Source organism: Canis lupus, chromosome 34 (genome assembly GCF_011100685.1).
Source record: "Canis lupus familiaris isolate Mischka breed German Shepherd chromosome 34, alternate assembly UU_Cfam_GSD_1.0, whole genome shotgun sequence".
Lineage (NCBI taxonomy): Eukaryota > Metazoa > Chordata > Mammalia > Carnivora > Canidae > Canis > Canis lupus.
This window is the reverse complement of record NC_049255.1, coordinates 8,482,078-8,504,774: the sequence shown is the minus strand read 5'-3', so window position 1 is coordinate 8,504,774 and position 22,697 is coordinate 8,482,078. Positions and strand designations below refer to the sequence as shown.

General features: G+C 49.9%; 1 protein-coding gene and 1 long non-coding RNA gene across 2 annotated transcripts in view; one reads left to right on the top strand and one right to left on the bottom strand.

Moving 5' to 3' along the window:
* Positions 1-6,019: 6,019 nt before the first annotated feature.
* On the bottom strand, positions 6,020-16,495 carry LOC106558191. Its single transcript, XR_005383688.1, has 5 exons — positions 16,356-16,495; positions 12,137-12,405; positions 7,602-7,755; positions 7,355-7,461; positions 6,020-6,953 (listed from the first exon to the last, which is right to left on the bottom strand). It is a non-coding gene; the product is annotated as an uncharacterized LOC106558191 (long non-coding RNA).
* Positions 16,496-17,065: 570 nt separating this feature from the next.
* ADAMTS16 (ADAM metallopeptidase with thrombospondin type 1 motif 16) overlaps positions 17,066-22,697 on the top strand; it is a 149,810-nt gene continuing 144,178 nt past the window's right edge. Inside the window, exons 1-2 of the mRNA XM_038583954.1 lie at positions 17,066-17,173; positions 17,304-17,406. Coding sequence (XP_038439882.1) covers positions 17,066-17,173; positions 17,304-17,406 — 211 coding nt within the window. The remainder of the gene's footprint in view (positions 17,174-17,303; positions 17,407-22,697) is intronic.

Below are 22,697 nucleotides of genomic sequence, written 5' to 3'. Positions count from 1 at the left end.
CAACCTATGAGGCTGGGTGTGAGTGTATGTAAGTGAGTCCTTCCAGATAAGTCTACATAAAGCTTGACTGTGCCCCTCCTTGGTGCCCACCCAGGCATCATCTATAATAAAACTAACGTGATCTCTGTTTGTCTAGTGCTTTCTAAGACCTCAGCCTGGGAGGAGAAGGGAAGACCCTGTGGATGTTCCCCCTGAAATTTCAGGCTCTGTACATGGCCTGGCAACACAAATGGGGTTCGGCTTTGGGGCCGCAGATCTCAGGAGCACCACCCAGCAGGCTGATGACCACGTGGGAGCTGTGTGGGGAAGTGTCTCCCGGTGGCACTGGCTTTGCAGCTATACCCTTGGCTGGAAACCAGTGTGGGTCCCAGGTAGCCGTGTGAGGTGGCCACACAGGCAGCTGACCTTGGCCTGGGCGAGGCAGGCACAGCACCTACTGAAGCAGGTGCTGGACAGGAATTACATCCCTTGAAAAATATCTGTGCCCCAGTAAACACTCTCCTGGACAAGGAAAACATTTGGATCACTTTCCAAGATTCGAAAGACTATGTATGCATGTTTTTCTTTCACCCAGGTGAACTAAAAGACAGGTAATACAAAGAACAGAGAGCACACATTTAGCACCTACTGTTTGTGGTGGGCCAAATACCAGCCCCAAAGATGTCAAATCTTGTCTCCTGGAATTTGTGCTGGGAAGTACCTTTTATGGAAAAGGAGTATCTGAAGATGTGATTAAGCGAAGGATCCTGAGACAGGAAGACTCTGCTGGATTACTCTGATGGGCCTAAATGCAAACACAAATATATTTAGAAGTGGAGCTTTGACTGAACCCAGGAGAGGGAAGGATGTGACCACAGAGGCTGAGAAGGGACCGACCCCCATCCAGTGACACTGGCTTTGGACCCCTGGCCTCCAGAATGGTGAGAGAGTGAACATGCACCATATGAAGCCCAGGGGGTGGTGGTCACAGTGACAATAGGGACAGATTAGCCTGCCCTGAGCATCTGCATCATAGCAAGCTTGCATGGCTGTCCCATTATCGTGCCCTGCAGCTTACCAATGAAGAAACTGAAGCACAGATAGGATCAGCTACTTCCATGGAGCCCCCATCTAGGGAGTGCAGGAGTCAGGACAGTGCCCTGGCGGTCTGGTCCTAGAGCCCCAGGTGACTCAGTGTTTGCTGTGGGCACAGAAAAGGTGCTAGGCCGGGTGCCGCAGGGTGGCTGTGAAGGGCATTCCCGGCTCCAGGAGCAAGCTGCATGCTGCTAGGGTCCTGGGAGGCCGTGCCCCATCTGTGGGCTCCAGGGACATGCACACCTCTCCTCATGCCTCGAGCTCAATTTTTTGCTTCTGCATGGAGAAGGTCTGACACACGATAGGTGCTCAAGAGATGCCGGGTGAATGAATTAATTACAAATTAAGTGATATGTTATAGCTTCATTTTGCAGAGCCCCAGAGTGTGGCTTCCCTCAGGTGGGGGGCCTCTGGGTCCACAGAAAGTGGGACTTCATGCAGGGGAGTCTGCAGGGGCAGAGCTGTGACCTGGACTTCATGCAGTGGCAGGGCAGAGCTGTGACCAGCCTGGGGCGACCCTCCCGCGTTGGCTCCTCTGCAGCATGTTGGTCCAAGGGTGCCATGCAGATTCCCCTGACATCTCGCAGCTCCTGCTCAGAGCTCCTAAGCCCTGACACTGCACCGCTCAATTCACATGGGGCCTCGTGTCTCGGGACCAGGTGCTAACAAATACAGAGGGGATTTAGGTAACGGGCTGGCCTGACAGGTGTCAGAGCCCCCACGGGGCAGCAGCATCCCTCCACCAGTGGTCTCAGCGAGATTGGAAGGAAGGCCAGTGGCCCTTCGGTAGCAGATGCAGACCCAGCCCAGGTGGCCACAAACCTCGGGGGCAATCTGCTGAGGGAGAACCAAAGCTGCTCGTTTATGGAAAACAGTGATGAGCTGTTCCTCGTGTCCACCAAGGAGACTATCGCTGAAGGGGAATGTGGGCACACACCCTGCTTGTCTCTACTCCTCCCTCCTCTTGCCCGGGGGAGGGGGATCACTGTCTGCAGGCGGCCTTGGGAGGAAGGTGCTGGTGGGGTGGGCCCGGCTGCTTCCAGGTTCTTCCCCGGGGAAGCTTGATTCTCTGCTCCTCCGTGAGGTAGGCTTGCTACTGGATGCCTTTCAGGCTGGATTGTGTCCCATCTGATTCCTGAACTTGTCCTGGGGCAGCGTCCATGGCCTCTGAGCCCCTCCGGGCATCTGCCTCCCACGAGATCCTGGAGACAAAGCAGATCTCCCACTTCCTAGCTGCTGCAGCAAGGAGTGTAGGAAGGTTCAAGGCCATGCTTCTGGAGGCCGGGAGACAGATTTGGGGCTGAAGTCTGGGAAGGGATGTAGTGCAAGGCCAGGGCTGACAGGGGGCGGCAGGGTGGATGATATGGGTCCTGAGTAAAGATCCAGGCCTGGGACTGGGGCTGGGCCTTCCACGCTGGGGTGTGTCAGAGGAGCGAGCCCTGGAGATCCTGCTGGGCCACCTGCCACCCCTCCAGGGATGATAGAAGTCCAGTCACACTTGCCCCAAGGAGGTGGCTGGGATGAAACCACTGAAAAATGGCATGTTCTCTGCGGACATTAGCGAGGTCCCTGAGGCAGCAGGTGTTGCCATGGTCCAGAATATCCATGGTGTGGCTTCCTCCCATGAGGCCTTCCCTGGGGTGCTCCCCAGGACTGGATTGACCTGTCTACTTTGTTGTGGGGCCATCCAGCTTCCTGCCCTGCTTACTCCCTGTCCTGCTCAAGTGGACAGAATTGGATCCCTGGACAGACAGCCAATGGGAGATGGCAGACCTGAACCAGGGACAGAGGAAAGGTGCCGAGGGCTCAGGCAGGCTTGCAGGTCTGGGCTCGACCACAGAATCAGGGAGCCTTTGTTTCGGGGGGTTGAGGAGGACAATCAAGGGGTGCCGAGAGAGATGAGAGAGGCTGAGGTCAGCGCCCTCAGAGGCCAAGTTCGATGCTGTGTCTGAGGACATGTCCCCGAGTAAGGGATTAGGGGGACAGGCTGAGGTGTGGTGAGACACCAGTGAAAGCAAGTGACTGGAAGTGAGCCGAGGGGTCCTGCCAGAGTCTGAAGCCTGGTCCTCGGGTGTTACGTGTGCAGGAATGGGAGCAGGGTGAGGTGTAGTAGAAGCATCTAGAAAGTCCAGAGCCATCCTTGGTGCTTGCGTCCTCGGACTTCCTTCTGCAGCAAGCTAGGAGCTTGAGTTCGCTAGGTTTCTCCCATGAAAGACTATCTCCTCTCTTCCTACTGCCATGGCCCCCAAGCTCACAGCCCACACTTTTCTTTCACTTTAGAGCGAAGTCCAGGATGTGCAGAGGCACCTACCAGGTCTGACTTCCCATGGATTCTTAAGGAAACAGGCAGACCTGAACTGGAACCTTGTCCGTCTTCCCTCCCTTCTGGCCTGTCCCTGCCCTGAAGCATGGCGAAGGAGAAGCTCGCATCGTTTAAAATGTGTGGGCAGCTCTTGAAATGAAAGACTTAAACCTGTTTCGTGTTCTAAAATACAAAGTTCCAGATTCTCTTCTCTGTGCTAGGTGCCGAGGGTCTGGGCAGGAGGAGGGACATGGAGATTGAATGTCAACCGTTAATTAACATCCCACCTGGGAGAACCATGCTTTGAGGCCGGCCTCTCCATATCTGGACAAATAATACTCTTCTAAGGATCTGCACGCTAAAAAACACATGCTAAGGTCTCATGCTTTCCGCCTCAGTCAGAATATTGAGTTTTTCAGAACACAATGGAAGGTATTAGCTCTTCTGTGACTGCTCAGGGGAGAGAGAAGCATGGATTTTTTTTTTTTTTTTTTTTTTTTTTTTGAGAATCCTCAGTGGTGTAAGAAGGTTGAATGGAAGGGCTCCTGGGTGGCTCAGTGGTTGAGCATCTGCCTTCAGCCCAGGTCATGAGCCTGGGGTCCCAGGATCGAGTTCCATGTTGGGCTCCATGCTCAGCAGAGAGGCTTCTTCTCCCTCTCCTCCCCACTCATGCTCTCTCTGTGGTCCTCTCTATCTCATAAAATAAATAAATCTTTAAAAAGAAAAGGAAAAGAAAGTTGAATGGAGCCCTGTTCCATCATGCAGGCGGCTAATGGGTATGGAAGGCTGCTGTGTGCTGGGGCCCCAAGCCCCTTTGTGGGAGAGACACACAGTGGGCAGACACCCCAGGAGAGTGCAGACAGTGAGCAAGGCACACCTGGAGACAGACACTATGAGGCCAGGTGAAGGAGGGAGGGAAGAAAGCTGGTCAGTGGATAGAACGTGATTATCTGCTCTAGAAAGGGGTTTTTGATAAATCTTACAACGTGAAAAGACAGGAGAAAATCATGGTGTTGCCCCAGACTATCTGATCAACTGTGCTTCTTTCTGTGAAGTGATCTGCATTGATGCTGCATGGGGTGTGTCCCTGCTAAGAGGGGCCTGGCCAATGTTTGAGGCACCTAGAGTTCGAAAGATTTAATCTGTCTTATTATATATTTAGTGTACTTTCAAATTCCACATCGTCTTGACGGATGCAATCAGGTCTGTACACTTACCAAATTGGATTTGGCTTGAAGATGTTTCAGAAACACCAGCCAAACCCATTGGTTCTTTTGAGGGAATAGGTATAGAAAGTTGGAGAGGGAGAAGCTTCTACTTGCCCTCTTCGGTAAAAACCGTGAGTTTGAATTCCCCGGAAGAAATGATGGCTCAGTTATGGGGCATCAGTGGGAATGTTTGTATCCTGGTGATTTTACAGACCAACAGCTAGTTTCGCTCATAAAAGTAACATGAAGAATGTGGTGATAAACTCTGGTCCTAGTCCATAAAATAATTATCATGTGGTTACTGATTTGGAATTTCGTAATCCGGGAATTTAGATTTTTGTCGTCTCATGAAGATAGAATGAGACAGCTGAACGAAAATTGCTCACTAATGGAGTCATGACGTTAATTAGCTGTACATGGCAAGGTTTTCCATTTGAATCTGTCCTGGGGCATTAAGCGCAGCACACACTGTAGTGTTTGTTAAGTGTCGATGAGATTCTTTATCTCTGGAAATTATCCAGGCTTTTCCCAGATTCTTTTGCAAAGAGAAACACTGGGTTCTCTTCTCCCATGAGTTTCGTGAGCTTCATGAAGTTTTTGCAGTTATTCAAGGTATTTACATGGGAAAACTGAATCAGATTGGTCACAAAGATTTGCTGTGCAGTTCTTGGCCTTCAGTCTGCAGAAATGCTAAATTCTGTTCAAGAGATGCAATCTTTATTCTGGAAGGATCACTGGAATTATTTCCCATGTAAGTCAACTGGACTTGGAAGCAGGCATTGGAGCTAGGAAAACATTGATGGTCATGTTGGATTTGATCTTTACTGATCAGTTACTACCAACTACGCTTTTCCATTTTTTCCACTTTTCATTTAAATGCATTAAATTTCATTCATATTGAAAATTTTCTAAACTTATAGAGCAATTTCTACATTCCAGACATGATTCTAGGTCCTTTATAAATAGTAACTTATCTCATCCTCATATCCACCTTCATTGTGTCTATTACAAGGGCTAGAAAATGAGGTCTCTTGAGAATTAGGAAACGTGCCCACGGTCATATCCTGGCATTCTCCGTCTTATGATAGTTACCTGACAAATATTTTAACTTAATTTAATATTAATTGAATAATTAATTTAATACTTCAGTTTTCCTTTGCAGTATATGTGTACTTTTAAGAGCATGTGATTAAATTTTACTTCCATAACAGAATCTAAGATTTTAGTTTCCATTTTTCCTTTAAATATAGCTGACATACCACATTACCTTAGTTTCAAGTGTTAAGAAAATTTAATCTATTTTAGGTACTTATATATTTTTTTAGTGTCTTCTCTTGTCATTCTCTGTCTTCTATGCTTTCTCATTTTCATTTTTTGGTTTCTAGTCTCTGGGGTTTTATATATATATATATATATATATATATATATATATATTCAAAATCTCATTACTTTTCTCTCCTCATATATCCTCCTTATCTTTACCACGGTATTTACAGAAGGGTTTTAGGTTCATTCTCTGATATTTGAAGTTATGAATGAAGTAGTACAAGTATATGAGGCAGGTTCCCTCATCTGTAGGATAGAATTTCAGAAGAATTTCATTTGCTTTTCTGCCCCTTCTTCCCTGTGTGCTTCTTGAAAATATTATGTGGGATGTGAAAACAATTTTTTTATTAACCTCATTTAGTTATATACACATACGCATATGTGCTGGCTTTTTCAATAATTGCCTTTGTAGTTCGGTAATGTCAGCAGTTACCCCAACCCTGTTTACCATTTTAACGCTAAACAACACTCATGGAGTACCATATTTCCCAAATAATAAGCACATAAGTATTTAGATCTTTCCAAAGTTGAAAAAAAAAACTACACTTATGCTATTCTAGCCAAAATTCATGGCAAAATGCACAGCCAGACACATCCTGTAAAAACACCAAGACATGTGCTGCTCCTAGGAGAAACCAGGCTGAAGAGCAAAACAGGCCATCATGAAAATGAACCCAAACTTGCTTCCAGACTTGCTCTCCTCTGCAAAAGCAAATATCAGACCACAGCGGTGATATATTTGAAAGGAAAAAAATGCTGTGGTTTGGACATTTTATTCCAAGTCAGCCTTGTCATAAGTCAGGGAACAGAAGCACGTTGCAAGGCTTGCCCTGCCATCCCTCGCCAGTGACAGTGTGACTTGCTCAAACTCTTCCATCCTCTTCCTTGGGGATGCTCTGCTCCACTGGGGCCTCTGTTCCTGTGGTCAGTTGCAGGGGGAAGCAGGGACGTGTAGGCGCTCTTCTGTGCTCCGCATTACATCCTTGCATCTAACCGTAAGGCATCGAGAGGCACTGCTGTCACTCCTGTCCTGGATAAGGAAACTGAGGCCCAAAAAGATTGGGGTAAGCTGGAAAGGCCGTGGCGGAGTGACTGGACACATCAGGAAGGACACAGGGTGACCCTGAGTCTGGAAGGAGAGGGTGGAGACAGCTCCCTGTTGGAGCTGCCGCTCAGGAATTCACTGAAGGATTCACTGTGTGGTTACATTTGAAAAATAAAAGAAAGGGAGGAAAATGAAGAAGAAGAAAACCAATTTTTATAAAAGGGAAACCAGAGGAAAGCCGTGGGGGTGGTGCTTGGGCCCTGGTGCCCCTTCCCCGCTCAGGGCCGCCCAGTGGTGGCTGCACTCCCCAGACCCCAGACCGGTCCCAGAGGGCAGATGCCGCCTGCAGGTGGAGCCCGGGTCCCTGCCCCCCTGGACTCCACCTGCTTGAGGACTTACCAGACCAGCCAGCGGTGGTGGCCCATGCTCACCACAGGGGATGGGGACATGCCCAGAGCAGCAACTGGAAGCTCTCCAGGCAATTCAACAGAGGTGCTTCATATCACCTGAATCCATTAATTAAAAAAAAAAAAAAATGAGGATTGTGTATTGTATGTCTACTTCATTTCTTTGTTCTAGTAATTCATTTTTATCTCATTAAAAAACCTATCTGCTCCAGTGTGGGAAGAAGGGGATGGCTCCTCACCAACGTGCTGTTCGAAAAGCAAGGTTCTGGATACTTTTTCTCAGTGGGTGACTCCTCAAGACTCACACTGCTTCTGTTCTTCCTAAAATTTACTGGGAACAACCTTCCAGTTCCTGTGTGAGTGACAGCCTCGTGTGTTGCTTGCCGTCCTGCCCTGTAATGACACATGCCCTGAATGTGCTGCTATGAGGGCACGTTCCATGGATGGGCATGTTGAACAAGAAACTCCTCCAAATAGGAGCATTTTTAAACTCTTCCATACTGATATTTTTTAACAATTTTATTTATTTATTTGACAGAGAGACCAAGAGAGAGAGAGGGAGAGCACAAGCGGGGGGGGGGGGGGGGGTGGTGGCAGGCAGAGGAAGAGGGAAAAGTAGGCTCCGTGCTCCGCAGGACTCTATCCAGGACCCTGCGATCATGACCTGAGCTGAAGGCAGATGCTTAACCCACGAGTCCCCATGTGCCCCTTTTTCCATACTGTTAGAGGGCATCCTACCTCTCCTCTTTCCTCTTGGAGGGTAGCTCTGGGAACTAGAACCCTGGGGCTCATCTCCACTCCCTCTGCCTCTCAAGGTTCCCAGGAAAGGGGTCACTTATTCAGTTGGAGAGTTTAGAAGAATAAACCAGGCCTCCCGACCCCTCCTATACCTCTTCCCTCTTGAGAACATGTGCCCTTAATCTGGTTGGTCCCCACTGTAGTGCATAGATGCTACCCCCTCAAACAGGGTGAACTGGAAGGCCTCAGGTTGGTGGGAGGAGAACATTTAATGTCCAGGAACATTGATGACATAATTAGGGGGAGCCATGGTACAGGTGAAGGTTTGGGGTGGGCTTTGTATTTTAGACTTTGGGGCCTTTTGGACTATGTAAATGTTTGGTTTAGCCAAACATTCCAATTTTTTCACCTGACCCAGCTGCCATTTTAGCACTAGAGCAAGAATCAGAAGTGCTAAGCTTCAGGCTCCCGGACTCTCTGACTTTGGTTGGGGGCTGCAGCTCTGGGGACCCCCTCTGCTGACACACAGAACCTGCAGGGCACAAGCTGAGTGTGGTGCCAAGGTAGGAGGCACTCAGCCAAGGTGTGGTGTGTGGCCATGACATGCACTTGCCTCAAAGGTGCGGGGAGAAAGAGGCAGCTGTAATTGTTTCTACTTCCAGAATGGCAAAGGAGGAAGATTCCAGGATGTCACCCAGGGAGGTTCCTTCCGAGGAAGCGGGATCCAGGAAAGGAAGGACAAGCACTGCCTGAGTGCCTTTATCAATGATTTCTCCTCCATGTGGAATTCAATCCACCCTCTCTCCTTGCTTGTTTTCCAGATGCTCCCTGAAGCTTGTGGCTTCTGTCTGGTCATAACACTGTGGAGCATCCTGAGGAGTCCTTTCTGCCCATCATGAATTCGTTTTTCTAATTGTTTACAGACTCAGGGTGGCTCATGGTGAATAAGAACAACTCAGGCCAACATAACGCGCGTTCTATTAGTTAACGACATTCAATTTAAAAAGCATTCTTAATTTTGAGATGATGCATTTACCATATTCTTTCTTACCTTAGAAAAATGGAAGCCTGCCAACTGGAAGTTGATGTTCTTTTAGAGTTTTCATTTGCAAATTTTACTAGGCTGTAAAATCCAGAACTCTGCTTCACATTCCCTGCTGTCTGTCCTGGCAACAAGCTGCTCACTTATAATATCTTGATTACTCTCAAATTGTTTTCATTTGTGTGATTATCTACTTTCTAATGTGCACCAGTCCTCTCTCTTAAGGAAACTTAACATCCGTTCATTTCTCCACAAATCCATTGAACACATGTGTGTACAGGCCATCATTTCTCACCTGATTTCTGATAACCTAGTCCATGCTGGTCCCGCCCTCTAGCCTGGCCACGTGGAGTGCCTTCCTCACCCTGATCCGATGATGTCCTAAGTAAACTCTTGCAATCCCGCACATGGCCCTCCCATCCATTCAGGAAGATCAGATGAGCATCCCACAGGAGGACAGGGCAAAGAAGGAGCTGGCCATGAATGGGGTGAATGTGGGGTGAGCTCCCTCGAATATGTTGGCAAAGCCAGAGGCAGAAATGGGAAAGAATCTGGAAGCAGTGGTCCTTGGCGATATCAACTTTTATGTTCTAGAGCGAATCAGAGCACTGCAGGAGAGCAGAGGGTTGCTTGGCAGAGGCCTGTTGGAGAGGGGAGTGGGATCCAGAAGAGGTAAGTGTTGCCAAAGGAAGTGGATCATGCCCTCCACCATGGCTACTTGAAGAGGACAGAGAGGATCCTGTTAGCCAGGCTGTCAGCAGCCATCAGTGTGGACAGCTCCTGCCTGAGATCAGACAGCGGTCAAGAACGTGGACGGGACAAAGTACAGAAGATCCTACACGGCAATGTCAGGGACCCAGCATTTGGGGAATTCAGAGGTCACATCTATGTGGACCTTGTTGTCCAAAACCCACCTCTGTGCTCCCACTCGGAAACATAACTGGAAGACAGAGCTGAGGATGAAGAGGAACAATAGCTTTATTGCTTTGTGAGGAGGGCAGGAGGTGAAGGCCTTCCAAACTGCAACCCTCTCCCCTCCCCACCCCAGAGGAAGGGGCTGGGGGTTTTACAGGGAAATGCAGATCTAGTGGTTTCCACAGGAATCATGCCCTGAAATGTGCATGCAGCCACCTTGATTTTTCTGCAACTGTATGCTTTTAAGGCACCTCAACACGGCCTCCTGCAAAAGCCAGAAGGAAGTTTCTTGAAACTCTTGGTACTTCCTGTCCAGGAAAGGCTCTGCCTTCTGTGAAACAAGAACACGGAACCTTGTAATAGAGGAGGCAGGTTAGAAGTGAAATATACAGAGAATGACTACTCACTCATCACATACTCAGGCCAGCAGAATCTGCAGGAACAAATTATAAACACAGCTAGTGAAGCAGGTTAGAGAGAAGGTCAGCGCTCTAAAAGCAATCAGAAAATACATGATATAGGAAACAAAAAAGGGAAAACATCAAATTGGCATCAGAAGATGCTCAGAAAAGCATGTGGATAGCTAGTTTCCACGTCCAGTGGAACAGGATCAGGGCTGAGAGAAGCCAGGTACGTCTACTCCCGGGTACTGTTCCCCATAAGCCCAGCCAGGAGTGGCCAGGGCCTTGCTCGGGGAGGATTGAGGAGGATCGGCCAGGACAGTGGGTAGAAGCCCTATCATGTGAAATCCTCATTGACATTGTAAGAAATGTTAAGTCAGGAAACATGAACTTCACAACTGAGGAAATGCAGGTAAGACTGAAAGCTTACCAATCAAAACCAGGGGGGAAATGAGCTACCAACTTATATACCAAAGACCTATGTATTTACATTAAAAAGTATAATCATGTGTTATTAGCAGAATAATTCCAAAGAAGCCCACATTAATTTTTTTAAAGATTTTATTTATTTATTCATGAGAGAGAGAGAGAGAGAGAGAGGCAGAGACAGAGGCAGAGGGAAAGCAGGCTCCCTGCAGGGACCCCGATGCACGGGATCCCCTCCATCCCAGGACCCCTGGATCATGCCCTGAGCCAAAGGCAGACACTAAACTGCTGAGCCAGAAGCAGGAGCCCACCCAGGAGCCCCCAGAAGCCCACATTAATTGATGTGTCCTTAAAAAAATACCGTAAGTCCAAACACACACACACACACACACACACACACACACACACACAAATAGGATGCAAGACGACCACTCCTGCAGTTCCCTGCATTTCTTCCTAAAATACAACCATTCTCGAAAATACCTTTTCAATGTATGGCTTTCCCACTGGAAGGGCTCACTTTTTGCCCTTCATAAGCTCCATGAAGAAAGGGCCTCCCTGGTGGGCTCCAAGTAAGATGACTTACTTCAAATGACAGACAGCCTGACACAAATAACACACACATTTGCATACTCCAGCCAAACTACTACTATTGCACATGCTCCCACGTGCAGGCACACTCTGTCACACACACAGATAAACCATTTCAAGGTACAGTCACTTCACTGGCAACCAGCCTCGGGTACAACCCTCTCCCCAGCAGACCCCCAAGGAGTCCCCTATTTGTCCCCTGCCAGTCCTCCCTGCCTCGGAGCTGCCTGGGAAGCTCCATCTCAGCCTTGGCTGCTCACAGAATCCTCTGAGGAACATTACAAATGCAGGTGCGCAGGCCCCACACCCATGATGTCAGTCTCTAGTGATGGGGCCCAGGAATCAGGATGTTTGCAGCCTCTGGGAGGCCACTCAGGCAGAAAAGGAGGAGGACTGCTGCCCTGGGAGCCTTCTCAGGGCACACAAGGGCTTACCGGGCCCCCCAACTTAGGAGTCCTTCTAGGAGGGGGCACCTGCAGGTGCTAGGGGAGCAGCATGCTTCTTCCAGGAACCAGGACCTGGAACTGCTAACCTGCTGAGCTCTTAGGCTGGATTCACTTGTGTTCTGGTCAGTAGGCCTGGGGATGAATAGGGGGTCAGGCATGCATGTCCACGATATCATTTCTACTGGACATTCCTTCCTGGTCCATAGAAAACTTACTGTATTGTGCAGATTGTGTCAGATTGCTAGGGTCGCTGTCACAAAGCACCACAGACGGGGTGGCCTGAACAGGTACGGATGGTCTCCTGGTGCCAGAAGTGGACAGTCCAAGCTCGAGGAGGTGCAGGGTTGGCTCCTTCCAAGGCTGCGAAGGAGAATGTGTTCGGAGCTGCTCCACTAGGGTCTCGGGGGCTCTGGCGATCTTTGGCATTCCATGGCGTGCAGAGGCATCTGCTAGTCTCTGCTTTCATGTGCGCAAGGCCTTCTCCCTGTTTCCAAAATTCATGAGAGCACTCATGAGCAAGAGCAACCAGACGAGCAGACCCGGTCCTCCGCACCTGGCAGCCAGCCAGCGCACAGGTCCCAGAGCAGAAGGAAATGCTTCTCCTTCCATGTTGCGGGGTTTTGTCTGATGCAACTACAGCTGAACGATACACGGAACTTCAAGATTTATTTTGCTCTTGTACTCACTAGAAGAAAATACGTACAGCAGGAGCCAGTGTGATTTGGGGCCAGGTGACATGAGGGAACAGTGCTGAGTCTTGTTTCCTAAGGTTTTCTAGTGACTAATCCTCAGATGCCTATTACCTTATGAAGAACTTCAGCATTGGGAGTGGGGAGAGAATCATGGGGGAATTTATGTCAAAGTCAAATAATAATAACAAATAATAGGGGTGCCTTGGTGGCTCAATTGCTTGAGCATCAACTCTTGATTTTGGCTCAGGTCATGATCTCAGGGTGGTGAGATCGAGCTCTGTGTCTGGCTCACAGTCTGGACATGGAGGCTGGTTAAGACTCTCTCCCTCTGCCTCTGCCCCTTCCCCTTTTAAAAATATCTATGTATGATTATAAACCTGTCATAAATAATAACACTAAATGATTGAATTTTCTATAATCTAATATTTGAGCTAAATTTCTAGGTGTTTAATCACAAAGGGAAAGGGACTTATAAATGCCACGTTTTGAATTTAGGAATCTAAGCTTGTCTGTCTCATTGGCTCCCAATTTCCCTTTTGCTTCTTTCCAAGAGTCAAGTCTCACAGTGAGGGAGGAGACCAGGTTCCGGAACAGACTCAGCATTGGAGTCAGACACTGAAGCTCTGAAGCTCTGGGGCTTCTTGGGAAAGATCTTGGGAAGGATCCTTGGACCCAGAGACTGAAGGTGTCCTCTTAGCCCCAGCAGGCTGACTTGCTGAGGTTCCTCCGGGACTCATGAGGGTCTCTGGAGGAAATGCAGGGGCTGCGTGTTACATCTGCCACCCACTCTGCAAGAGCGGTTCCTCCAGCATCTTCTGATTCCCTAACTCTTGTACTAAGCCAGACTTCAGGGGAGCTCTCAACTTCAGATCACCCACAAGACACACACCCTGTCCTAACCTCTCACTCCACGAATGTAAAGCTTCTTACATCAAAAATGTCCTTCCCTTGTTTCTGATTGTGGTATTATTTCACACTGTGCAGGTACTTTTGCCACTTGTAGGCCCATAAAGCATCTTTCAGAGAAGTGCTGTGGGGCCAGACCAGCTGACCCAGCCTCAGCTCAGGTAACAGTGACCTCCCCCACCCCCACTTCTGATGCCAATTTCAAACCTGGCTGTCTCCTGAGCTTCTGATCAGATGGCTCTAGATTGATCCAAGGGACCTGCTCCGTAGGTTCAGTTAATTTACTAGAGTGGCTCACAGAACTTAGAGAAACATTTCACTCCCTAGATCACCGGTTTGTTTTAATAGGATATAACTCAGGAACAGTGGAATGGGAAGTGATGCATGGGGCAGGGTCTGGGGGCAGGGTCTGGGGGCAGCGCAAGGAGCTTCCACACTCTCTGATGCTCCACGTTCCCTGTTCCCTGACTCTCCACCTGTTCACCAACGTGGAGCTCTCTGAACCCCGTCCCTTTGGGGGGTTTATGGAGGCTTCCTTACACATAGGCATGAGTGATTAAATCATTGGCCACTGGTAATTGAACAAAACCTCCAGCCAGTCTCCCCTTCCTTGGGAAGTGAGGAGGTCAGAAGTGGGATTGGAAGTTCACATTCTGATCCCCAGGTTGGCACTCCAAGCAACCAGCTCCCTTCACTGGATGCAAAGTCACCTTATTAACATAACAAAAGGCACCTTTGTGGCTCTCTACTTAGGAAATTCCAAGGGTTTTAGAAGCTCTGCCTGAAATGGAAAGACCAACTATATGTATCTTACTAGAAATCACAAATCTCATCCTTCCACGTTGTTCCCAAGCCATTCTTTTTTTTTTTTTTTAAGATTTATTTATATATTTATTCATGAGAGACACCGAGAGAGGCAGAGACACAGGCAGAGGGAGAAGCAGGCTCCCTGTGGGGACCCAGGGCCCAGGGATCAAGACCTTAGCCAAAGGACAGAAGCTCAACCACTGAGCCAGCCAGGCGTCCTTCCAGGCCATTCTTATACCCACTTCACCAGGCTCCGTCCTCAAGGCTCCCAGCCTGACCCCAGGCTGGAATTTGCTCCCCGAGTTATCCAGACACATTCCTAGTCTGGGATGAGTCCTGGATTCAGTGAGCAGCGAAAGGAACTGGAAAAGGCTCATCACTGGAAAGGACATTGTTTCTTCACAATGGAAAGAGACTCATTCAGTATTGTTGGGCTGGCTGAGAGACAGGGGCACCCAAAATGGCGGACACCTCAAATTGGGCCAAAATGGCTGATCTTCCCACCAAAGCAGCCATCATCTCCAGTAAATCAAAGCCTAGATGGGAAACCTAAACTTTCCATCCAGGGACCCACCCGGGGAAGGTGGGGACCCCCCATCATCTGTACTATCTCCACCCCCAGCCAATCACCTAGGGACACGGTGTTCCCTTGCCTAATTTGGAAAGGGACCCACCCGGATCCGGACAGGAACCAATAAGGCTTAAAAACCCCCACACTCCCCAACCCGGGTGGCACTTCCCTGACTCTGGCCACCTCTCCGAGTCATTAAAAGCACTCTCGAACCTATTGCCTGGCTCTGCTGTTTTTTTTTTTTTTTTTAATTTCTCCCCGTTCATTTTGGAAAAAACCTAACAAGTATTACTCAAAAAGAAAACAAAAAATCCTTAAACGGAATCCTTTTATACCAGCCATTCTTCTTTCATTCCATCTGTTTAAAGATATATACACATACCCCTGGGTGTCTTCATGTGATCTTAGCTGAACTTGGAAAATCTGATCCCGTCGCTGGTTACATTCAGCGTAATTAGAAATAATTAGAGATTCATATTTCTCAAGTGTGCGATGCCCTGTACTCAAGACAGAAGGAACCGCTGCCTCCTGCAGAAACTTTGCCAGACTCGGATGCTCTGCCCAACCAACCTCGGCCTCCGATTCTCCCCAGGGTGAGCTCCCTCGCTGCCCTGCCCAGGGACCTGAAACAGACACTCTGCAGGAGCTGGAGCAAGGGGAGGTGGCAGGTGTTTTTAAGACCACCTCCAATGCAGGCAGGCCTTTTAGAACCGTTTTCACTTTGAGGAGGGTTTTCAAATAAATACACATGAAAGAGAGAGAGAGAAAGAGAGAGAGAGTGCCAGCCATTGCCAGCCTGGGGGTTCTGCCATCCAAGCCTGAGGTATCTGGCACTTCAGGACTGTCAGAGGTAAGAGATGTCTGCAGGTTCAAAGCCAGCTGAGCAGAGCAGAGCAAAGTAGCTGAGCAGAGACCACAGTCGCCTTTTCTCTCTCCACTTTCCTCTCCAAACTGTGCAAAACAGGCAAATCTGGGATAAAGTGAATGTGAAGGACAATAGAACCACAGGACCTGCAGGAGGTAAGTGGCCAAGGAGTAAAGGAGCCATTGGTGGAGCAGAGTGGCCACAGGCACGTGGTGAGAACACGCACTAGCACACATGCACTCACACGCGAGTGCATACGCATGCACACACAAGCGGGTACTGAGGCACAAACGGCGCACATTTAAATGCGCACACACGTACGTTCACACACACCATCCTAGAACACTGACTGGGCTTATTGCCAGACCAGTAGACCAGTGCTCAAGCACCTGCAGCTCCCGGGGGCCCTCCGCAGCCCAGCCCCCAGGCTCCAGCCGGGCCCACAGGCATGCTTCACCCCAAGGCCTCCTAACGGATTGGTTTCCCCGCAGGCACCCAGCCGCCCCCGCCGGGCACACAGGCTCCCCAGGGCGGGTGGCCGCTCCCCCCGCCCCGCCCCGGGGCCAGGAGCACCCCTGCATCCCAGGACGGACCTGGAAAGAGACGTGGCTGCAAGATCCAAGAGCCACGCACATCTGCACACTCAGAACCGCGCGACTCCGCGAAGCTGGGCGCCGCTGTCAGGCGCTCGATCTCCCACACGCGGGGCCCCTGTGCACCCGCGGCCGCAGGTGTCTGCGCCCCAGGCCCCGCAGGTCGGCCCTGGGGGTGCGGGGCAGCGGGGCTGCAGGCACGGAGGGCGCCGGGACGGTGGCTCCAGCTTGCACGCGCGCGCGCACACACGCGCACACACGCGCACACACGCGCACACACGCGCACCCAGCCTGCGGGCCGCCTCTCCAGCCGGTGCCCACGGGGATCCTCCCCGCCCTCCTCCCCCCCCGCCCTGTCCTCCGGCCTCTACCCTCCGCCTCGGGCTCCCCCCTGCCCTCTCCCTCCCGCTCCCCAGCCCGCCGCCCCCGCCGGCTCCCTCCGTCCCCCCACCCTCCTTCCCTCCCCCCCCCGCCCGCCCTCCTCCCGCCGCGGCTCTCCCACGGTGCGGGCCCGGGCTCCTGCACCGCCCCCGCCCCCGCCCCCGCCGCCGCCGCCGCCGCCGCCGCCTCTCCGCCCCCCGCGCGCCCGGAGGAGCCGCAGAGCTAACCCCGCGCGGAGAGGCTCCTGCGCGGCCCGGCCCGGCTCCCGGGCCCACGAGCAGCCGCCGGCCGGGGCCCTCCCGCGGCCCCGGGCACCTCGAGCGCCCCGGATGGAGCGGCGCGGTCTCCCCGCGGGGGCGCAGCGCGGGCGGCGGGCGCGGGGCGCGAGGGGCGGCCCGGCGCTGTGGGCGCTGCTGCTCGCGCAGGTGGCCGTGCAGGTGAGTCCCCGCAGGGGCGGGCGGGGGCCCCGCGGACGGGCTCCGCGCGGACGGGCTCCCCGCGGACGGGCTCCCCGCGGACGGGCTCCGGGGCCGGTCTCACCGAGGCGTGGCGGCTGTTTTCCAGCAGGCACCTGCGTGCTCCGTGGGACCCGCCGCGGCCTCGCCGGGGAGCCCGAGCGCCTGGCGTCCTCCCGGTTCCGCCGCGCGGCCCGACTGGCTGGAAGAAGGCGGTAAGTGAGCGGGGAAGGGGGGTTCGAGTCCTCCGCGAGGAGCGGCGAGCGTCCCCGGCTCGGCCGACCCCGCTAGGATGCTCGCCGCGGGAGCCAGCGCCCAGGACGCCCGCCGCATCTCCGTGTGTTCGTTCCCTTGGGACACAGTAACGCGCACCGGCGTCCTACCGTAAGCGGACGGAAAAAAGCAAGGCGTGCATATGTAATAAGAAAATTGAAAAAGCAGGGAAAAATCCAGAGGCCTTACTAGTGTGTGCATTCAGGAGACCAAAAGGCGCTCACCACTTTCCCCACCCCTTCGCCCCCTCCTGACCCTCCAGGCTTTTTAAATTGCAGCTTCTCTGTAGATCCTGGACTACAGAGCGGGGGACGAAGGAAAGCCATTTTTGCTCAGCCCTTTACCATGTAGTATGAAGACGGATGCTGTTCAAAAGTTGGGACGCAGTTGAAATGTTGTGCAGAGAATGTCTCATTATCAGCCTTTTGTGACACCCTAAGCCCCGCGGGTTATCTCATACCATGATTCCGCGTACAAGTCTGATCCATTTGCAGTGCGTGGTTTTCCTTGTGCTGTTGGCAAGCAGCGGCTGTGAGTTTCAGGTCTCCAGGGAATGGATGGAGGTTAGGGCGGAGGGCACCTGTGGGGTGTCAGTTGCTGAGAGCTTTTTATCCGAACCCAATCCATTGGCAGTTGTTTGATATTTGCCCCGTGCACATTGGCAACAATCAATGGACATATCAAGTGTCAGTATTTTAGAGGGAGAACGAGGTTTGGTTACCCCAACGTATTTGCAGAAATTCTAGAAAAGTTAATAATTCAGAATTTTTGAATGTAGTTTCCCTTCCTTTATAAATATGGGAGTGTAACATGCACTATTTGAATTCGGTCCTACTGAATGAGTTCCATGCATAGTGTATGAATAAAGGGGTAGGTAGGCGAAGGCTGGAACAGAAGACCTTCTTTTCCACCACCAGAGGGCGCGAGAAGTAAGTGATATGAAATACTTGTAAATTCTCCTTGGGTAATTGCTAGAGAAAGGTGATTATCTATTTAAAGGTCACCTTCTAAAAAAAATAAATAAATAAAGGTCACCTTCTTCGGCTAGCCCTTGTCTTCCCTCATGTTTCCCTGGGGATGCATCCTACAATATGATCATCCATGTCACATTGTCCCTCTACACACACTTCCGAAAAAAAGAGATTTGGGTCAACATTCTAGTTCTCGGAAATCACGAAAATTCCTCAGGGTCTCAGGACATTTTCAGAGTACTGTATAGCAGTTTACAGAAAACAAATTTTCTTTAAGGTCAGAGCATTCTAGACAGAGAACCGTTTCCAGGAGGAGAAGTTGAAGCCTGCCCACACAAGAGTGCTTCCCCTGCTCCTTGGGGAGACTCTGCGAGCTGGACGCCAGCCTGGCATGCGCCTCAAATCACCTGGCACCTCAGCTGTTGTCACAAGCCTAGCATTGCCATGACAACCGCATACCTCGCTTGGTCAGAAACTGGAGGGGAAGGTGTGAGCCATCACCAGTGAAGTCCTGGCTCAGTGGACACACCCCAGGCTCATACCTGCCCTCTGTGCGGTTTAGGTCTTGAATTCTGCAGGGCTAGGTTGAGGGAGCAGGTGTCAACTCGAGGGCTTTCAGGCCACCAGAGAAAAGACTCTGCCCAGCAGGTTACTTATTTCTACTTAGAACAGTAGAACCAGGGTAAAGCGCTTTATGTGCTGCTGGGGTCAGTGTACTGTTGGATATCTAGGTATCTGTTACACAGATTGGCTTTGGAATCACTCTTTCTGGCCCTAAGTTTTGTTGAACGCATAATTCAAACCGTGATTGCCAATTTTGCTCGGTGTCTGAAGCAATTATGCAGCAGGAAAGAGAACTCCCTCTACTCTTGAGGCCACAGCGGATAACTAAACTATTTTCAGACATTAAGTACACCCATTTCATTTTGGCTGATTCTGAATTGTTTTTCCTTAATAGGGGATTTTAATGCTTTTCCTACAAATATGCCTTTGGAATAAAAATAATGGCTCCTATTAAGAGCCAAGATGTATCACAGATTTGTTAGCTTTTTAATTCTAGAATAAGTTACGCTTCCAGGGCAAGGTTTGGAAGTTCTTTAGAAATGTGTTTCGTTGTTCATAATAGACCTGTTGTTTGTGTGTGTGCATTGGAAGATATATTGATTTACATTCAAACGTTCGGGTAACATGAGACAGCACAGTCTCTTTCAGGTTCCCCCGTGCTGTGCTTGTCAGGCTTTAACAACAGGCTCTCTAGAGCCTGGATTTATAACATTTTCTGGTTCCCATGGGGTAAATACTCACACCGTGGCTGCTTTCAAGCTGTGGATGTGATCTCACTGAGTACAGGGGTAGGATGCAAGGGGTGGAATCTGCTCTGTGCACCTCGTAGGAACCAGCCCTGCAGGCTCAGGTGGTCTACACCTCATGCATTCACTCTGAAACCAGAACGTGTTCGTAGACTTGATGCTGTGGTCAGAAAACCTCTTGAAGTTCTGGCCACTGCCTGGAGCAGTCATATATGAAGTTTCTCTCCTTAACCAAGTGTGTATAGGACACAGGTCTTATTTGAAGGATTTTCAAAGAGGAGTGCTGGATGGCTCAGTCGGTTGAGCATCCGACTCTTGATTTCAGCTCAGGTCATGATCTGGGTATCATGGGATCTAGCCCCACATCAGGCTCCATGCTCAACAGACAGTCTGCTTGAGATTATCCCCCCCTCTCTCTCTCCCTCTGTTTTCCCCCAGCATGCATGCTCTCTCTTTCTCTCTCTAAAACAAGTAAATAAAATCTTTTTTAAAAAGTTAAAAAAAAATAAGATTCTCAAAGACTAGGAATCACACCATATTTTTCTTGAAATCACAAGCCAGTAGTTGTGGGGATTATAATCTTAAAACATAAGCTCAAAGGTTAAACTTTTTCAGTCTACTGCAGTTATATATTGATTTATTTCCAGATAGTAACATGTGTATGATGAGTTGCTATGCTTATTTTGTTCATTCATTGAATTCTTTAGCTATGAACTTATTTCACATTCATTTATACAAAACCAAGAGTACACATTTGATAGAAAGGTCTGCTGTTGGACTGACTAAATCAGGGTTTCCCCACCTTGGCAGTATTAATATCTTCTTCAGAGAGTCTGTCCTGGGCATTGAAGAATATGCAGCAGCATCGCTGGATTAGGTCCTTACATTCCAGGAGCACCACCATCGCCCTCCCACTTTGTGACTAATGGGGATCACTCCAGTTGAGAACCAGTAGACTAAAGTGAAAAAACAGCTCTTTTTCCACCACGCATTTTCTTCATCATCCTTGGGAATGGATGGTCACTGATCACATAGGATGGCTTAGCTGTTTGAGGAGCTGGTGGCCTGGGGCCAGCACATACCATTCTTCAGAGCTGATTGTTACTTTCCATTAAGTAGTGTGGAGCTGGTCACTGAAAATGAAAATATATAAAGTTACTGTGAGAGAAGTCCTATTAAAAACAAAGCTAAAATAGGCAAATCTCATCATGCATAATCATTTCTACCATCTGTATTTTACTATCATCTGTGTGCCTGATGTTATTTACATCAGTCTGTGTGCGGGAGGTGCTGCGTGTGTACTGGTGTGCTTCTGGGCATCTCTTCCCCGCCCCGTGTTGAGTGACATCATGTTGGTAATGGAGATCAGTGACCCTGGGAGTCTTACACCAGGGGAATTGGCAAACGCAGTAAAGCAGGCTGTTTATTTTTTCCCCTGAGATAGCTGGTCGTCTAGCATATATCAGCAGGATGCCGTATGTATTTATGTAAAAGAGCCTTATCAGTCACTATTTTGAGAGTACATATTAGAAGTCCCCTGCAGATAAAGGACACATATTATATGTCCTCCAAAACAAAGGTCATAAGAATATGGCTTATATCATCTGGAAACAATTTGATTATTTTCAGTGGTAATCATCTTTTTATGTGCAGTAAATTTGTTGGCCAGTGTTTGGAAGAGTCCACAGCCTCTGTTACAATAGAAATGGGCTTGGGGTGAGGGGGAGACGAGCTGTCCCCCGGAGTCCCAGGGGACAGGGTGAAAGGGACACCACTGCCACTTGCACCAGCCCCTCTCCTTGGTCCAAGAAGCAGGGGTGGGGGTGGGGGGTCTGGTGAGGATGGTGGTGGGTGGAACCCAAGGTAAAGAGGTGTACAATCCTCACCTGTGTCTCAGAGCAGCCCAAAACAGCTTGGTATCCTCACACCAGACCAGCCAACCCCTGACTTGTTTCCCCCTTTCCCCTGTCATTGCCTACAGTTTAACCAGATTTGTTTACTTTATTGGTTTCCTAAGTAAAATATGAAATAGGCCCAATATGTTTTGCCCTCTGTGACACAGATGCCTTGCTTCACGTAGATATTGATGGTTGGTTGTCAGGTGGTCTGCCACGACCTGCTACGAGTGGCCCAGCTCACCCATTACTCTCAGGGGACCTGTGGATACCTGTATGGTGGGGCCAGGCACCTGGGCCAACAGGGGGCCCAGAAAGGTCTGCCATGAAAGCTCTTGCTCAGAGGAGATGGCCTCCTTGGGGTCACTGAGGCCAGAGCAATGGCCTCATTTATCCCGCCACTCAGTTGGTTTGGCTGCCTGGTCCTGGACACACACCTGGCCACAGGCTTCAGCATGGTGGGCTCCAGGCTGGGCCTAACCATCTGCAGCCTTCTCTGCCTCTCCTGACCCAGACCCAGCGTGTGCCATTTCTGATCATTGCTGGCTGCCAGGTCTATTCCAGTGTGATCTTTCCCAAACCCTGTTGGCACAGGGACACCTGCCCTGAAAGAGATTAGTTGTGAAGAAAAGCTCACTTTGGGGGCACCTGAGTATCTGCCTTGGGCTCAGGTCATGATCCCAAGGTCCTGGGATCAGGCTTCCCACAGGGAACCTGCTTCTCCCTCTGCCTATGTCTCTTCCTCTCTCTGTGTCTCTCATGAATAAATAAATAAAATTTAAAAAAAAAGAAAACTTGATTTTTTTTCCAGAAAAAGCAATTATCTAAATACTGTTTCCTTCTGACCAAATGCCATTTCTGTGTTTTACCTTATGACTCCAAGAAGCATGTCCAACTCTCATTAAAACTGAAAAGGGCCCTAAGAGCCCCTAACAGCCTCCTGATGGCACAGATTGGTAACGAAAGGAGCTACATAGCTTCCTTCTATGCTTTCCACAGAGAAGGAGAGAACTCAGGTGTACACCGGAGGTAAAACTGTCCTGGTCAGCTGCTGACA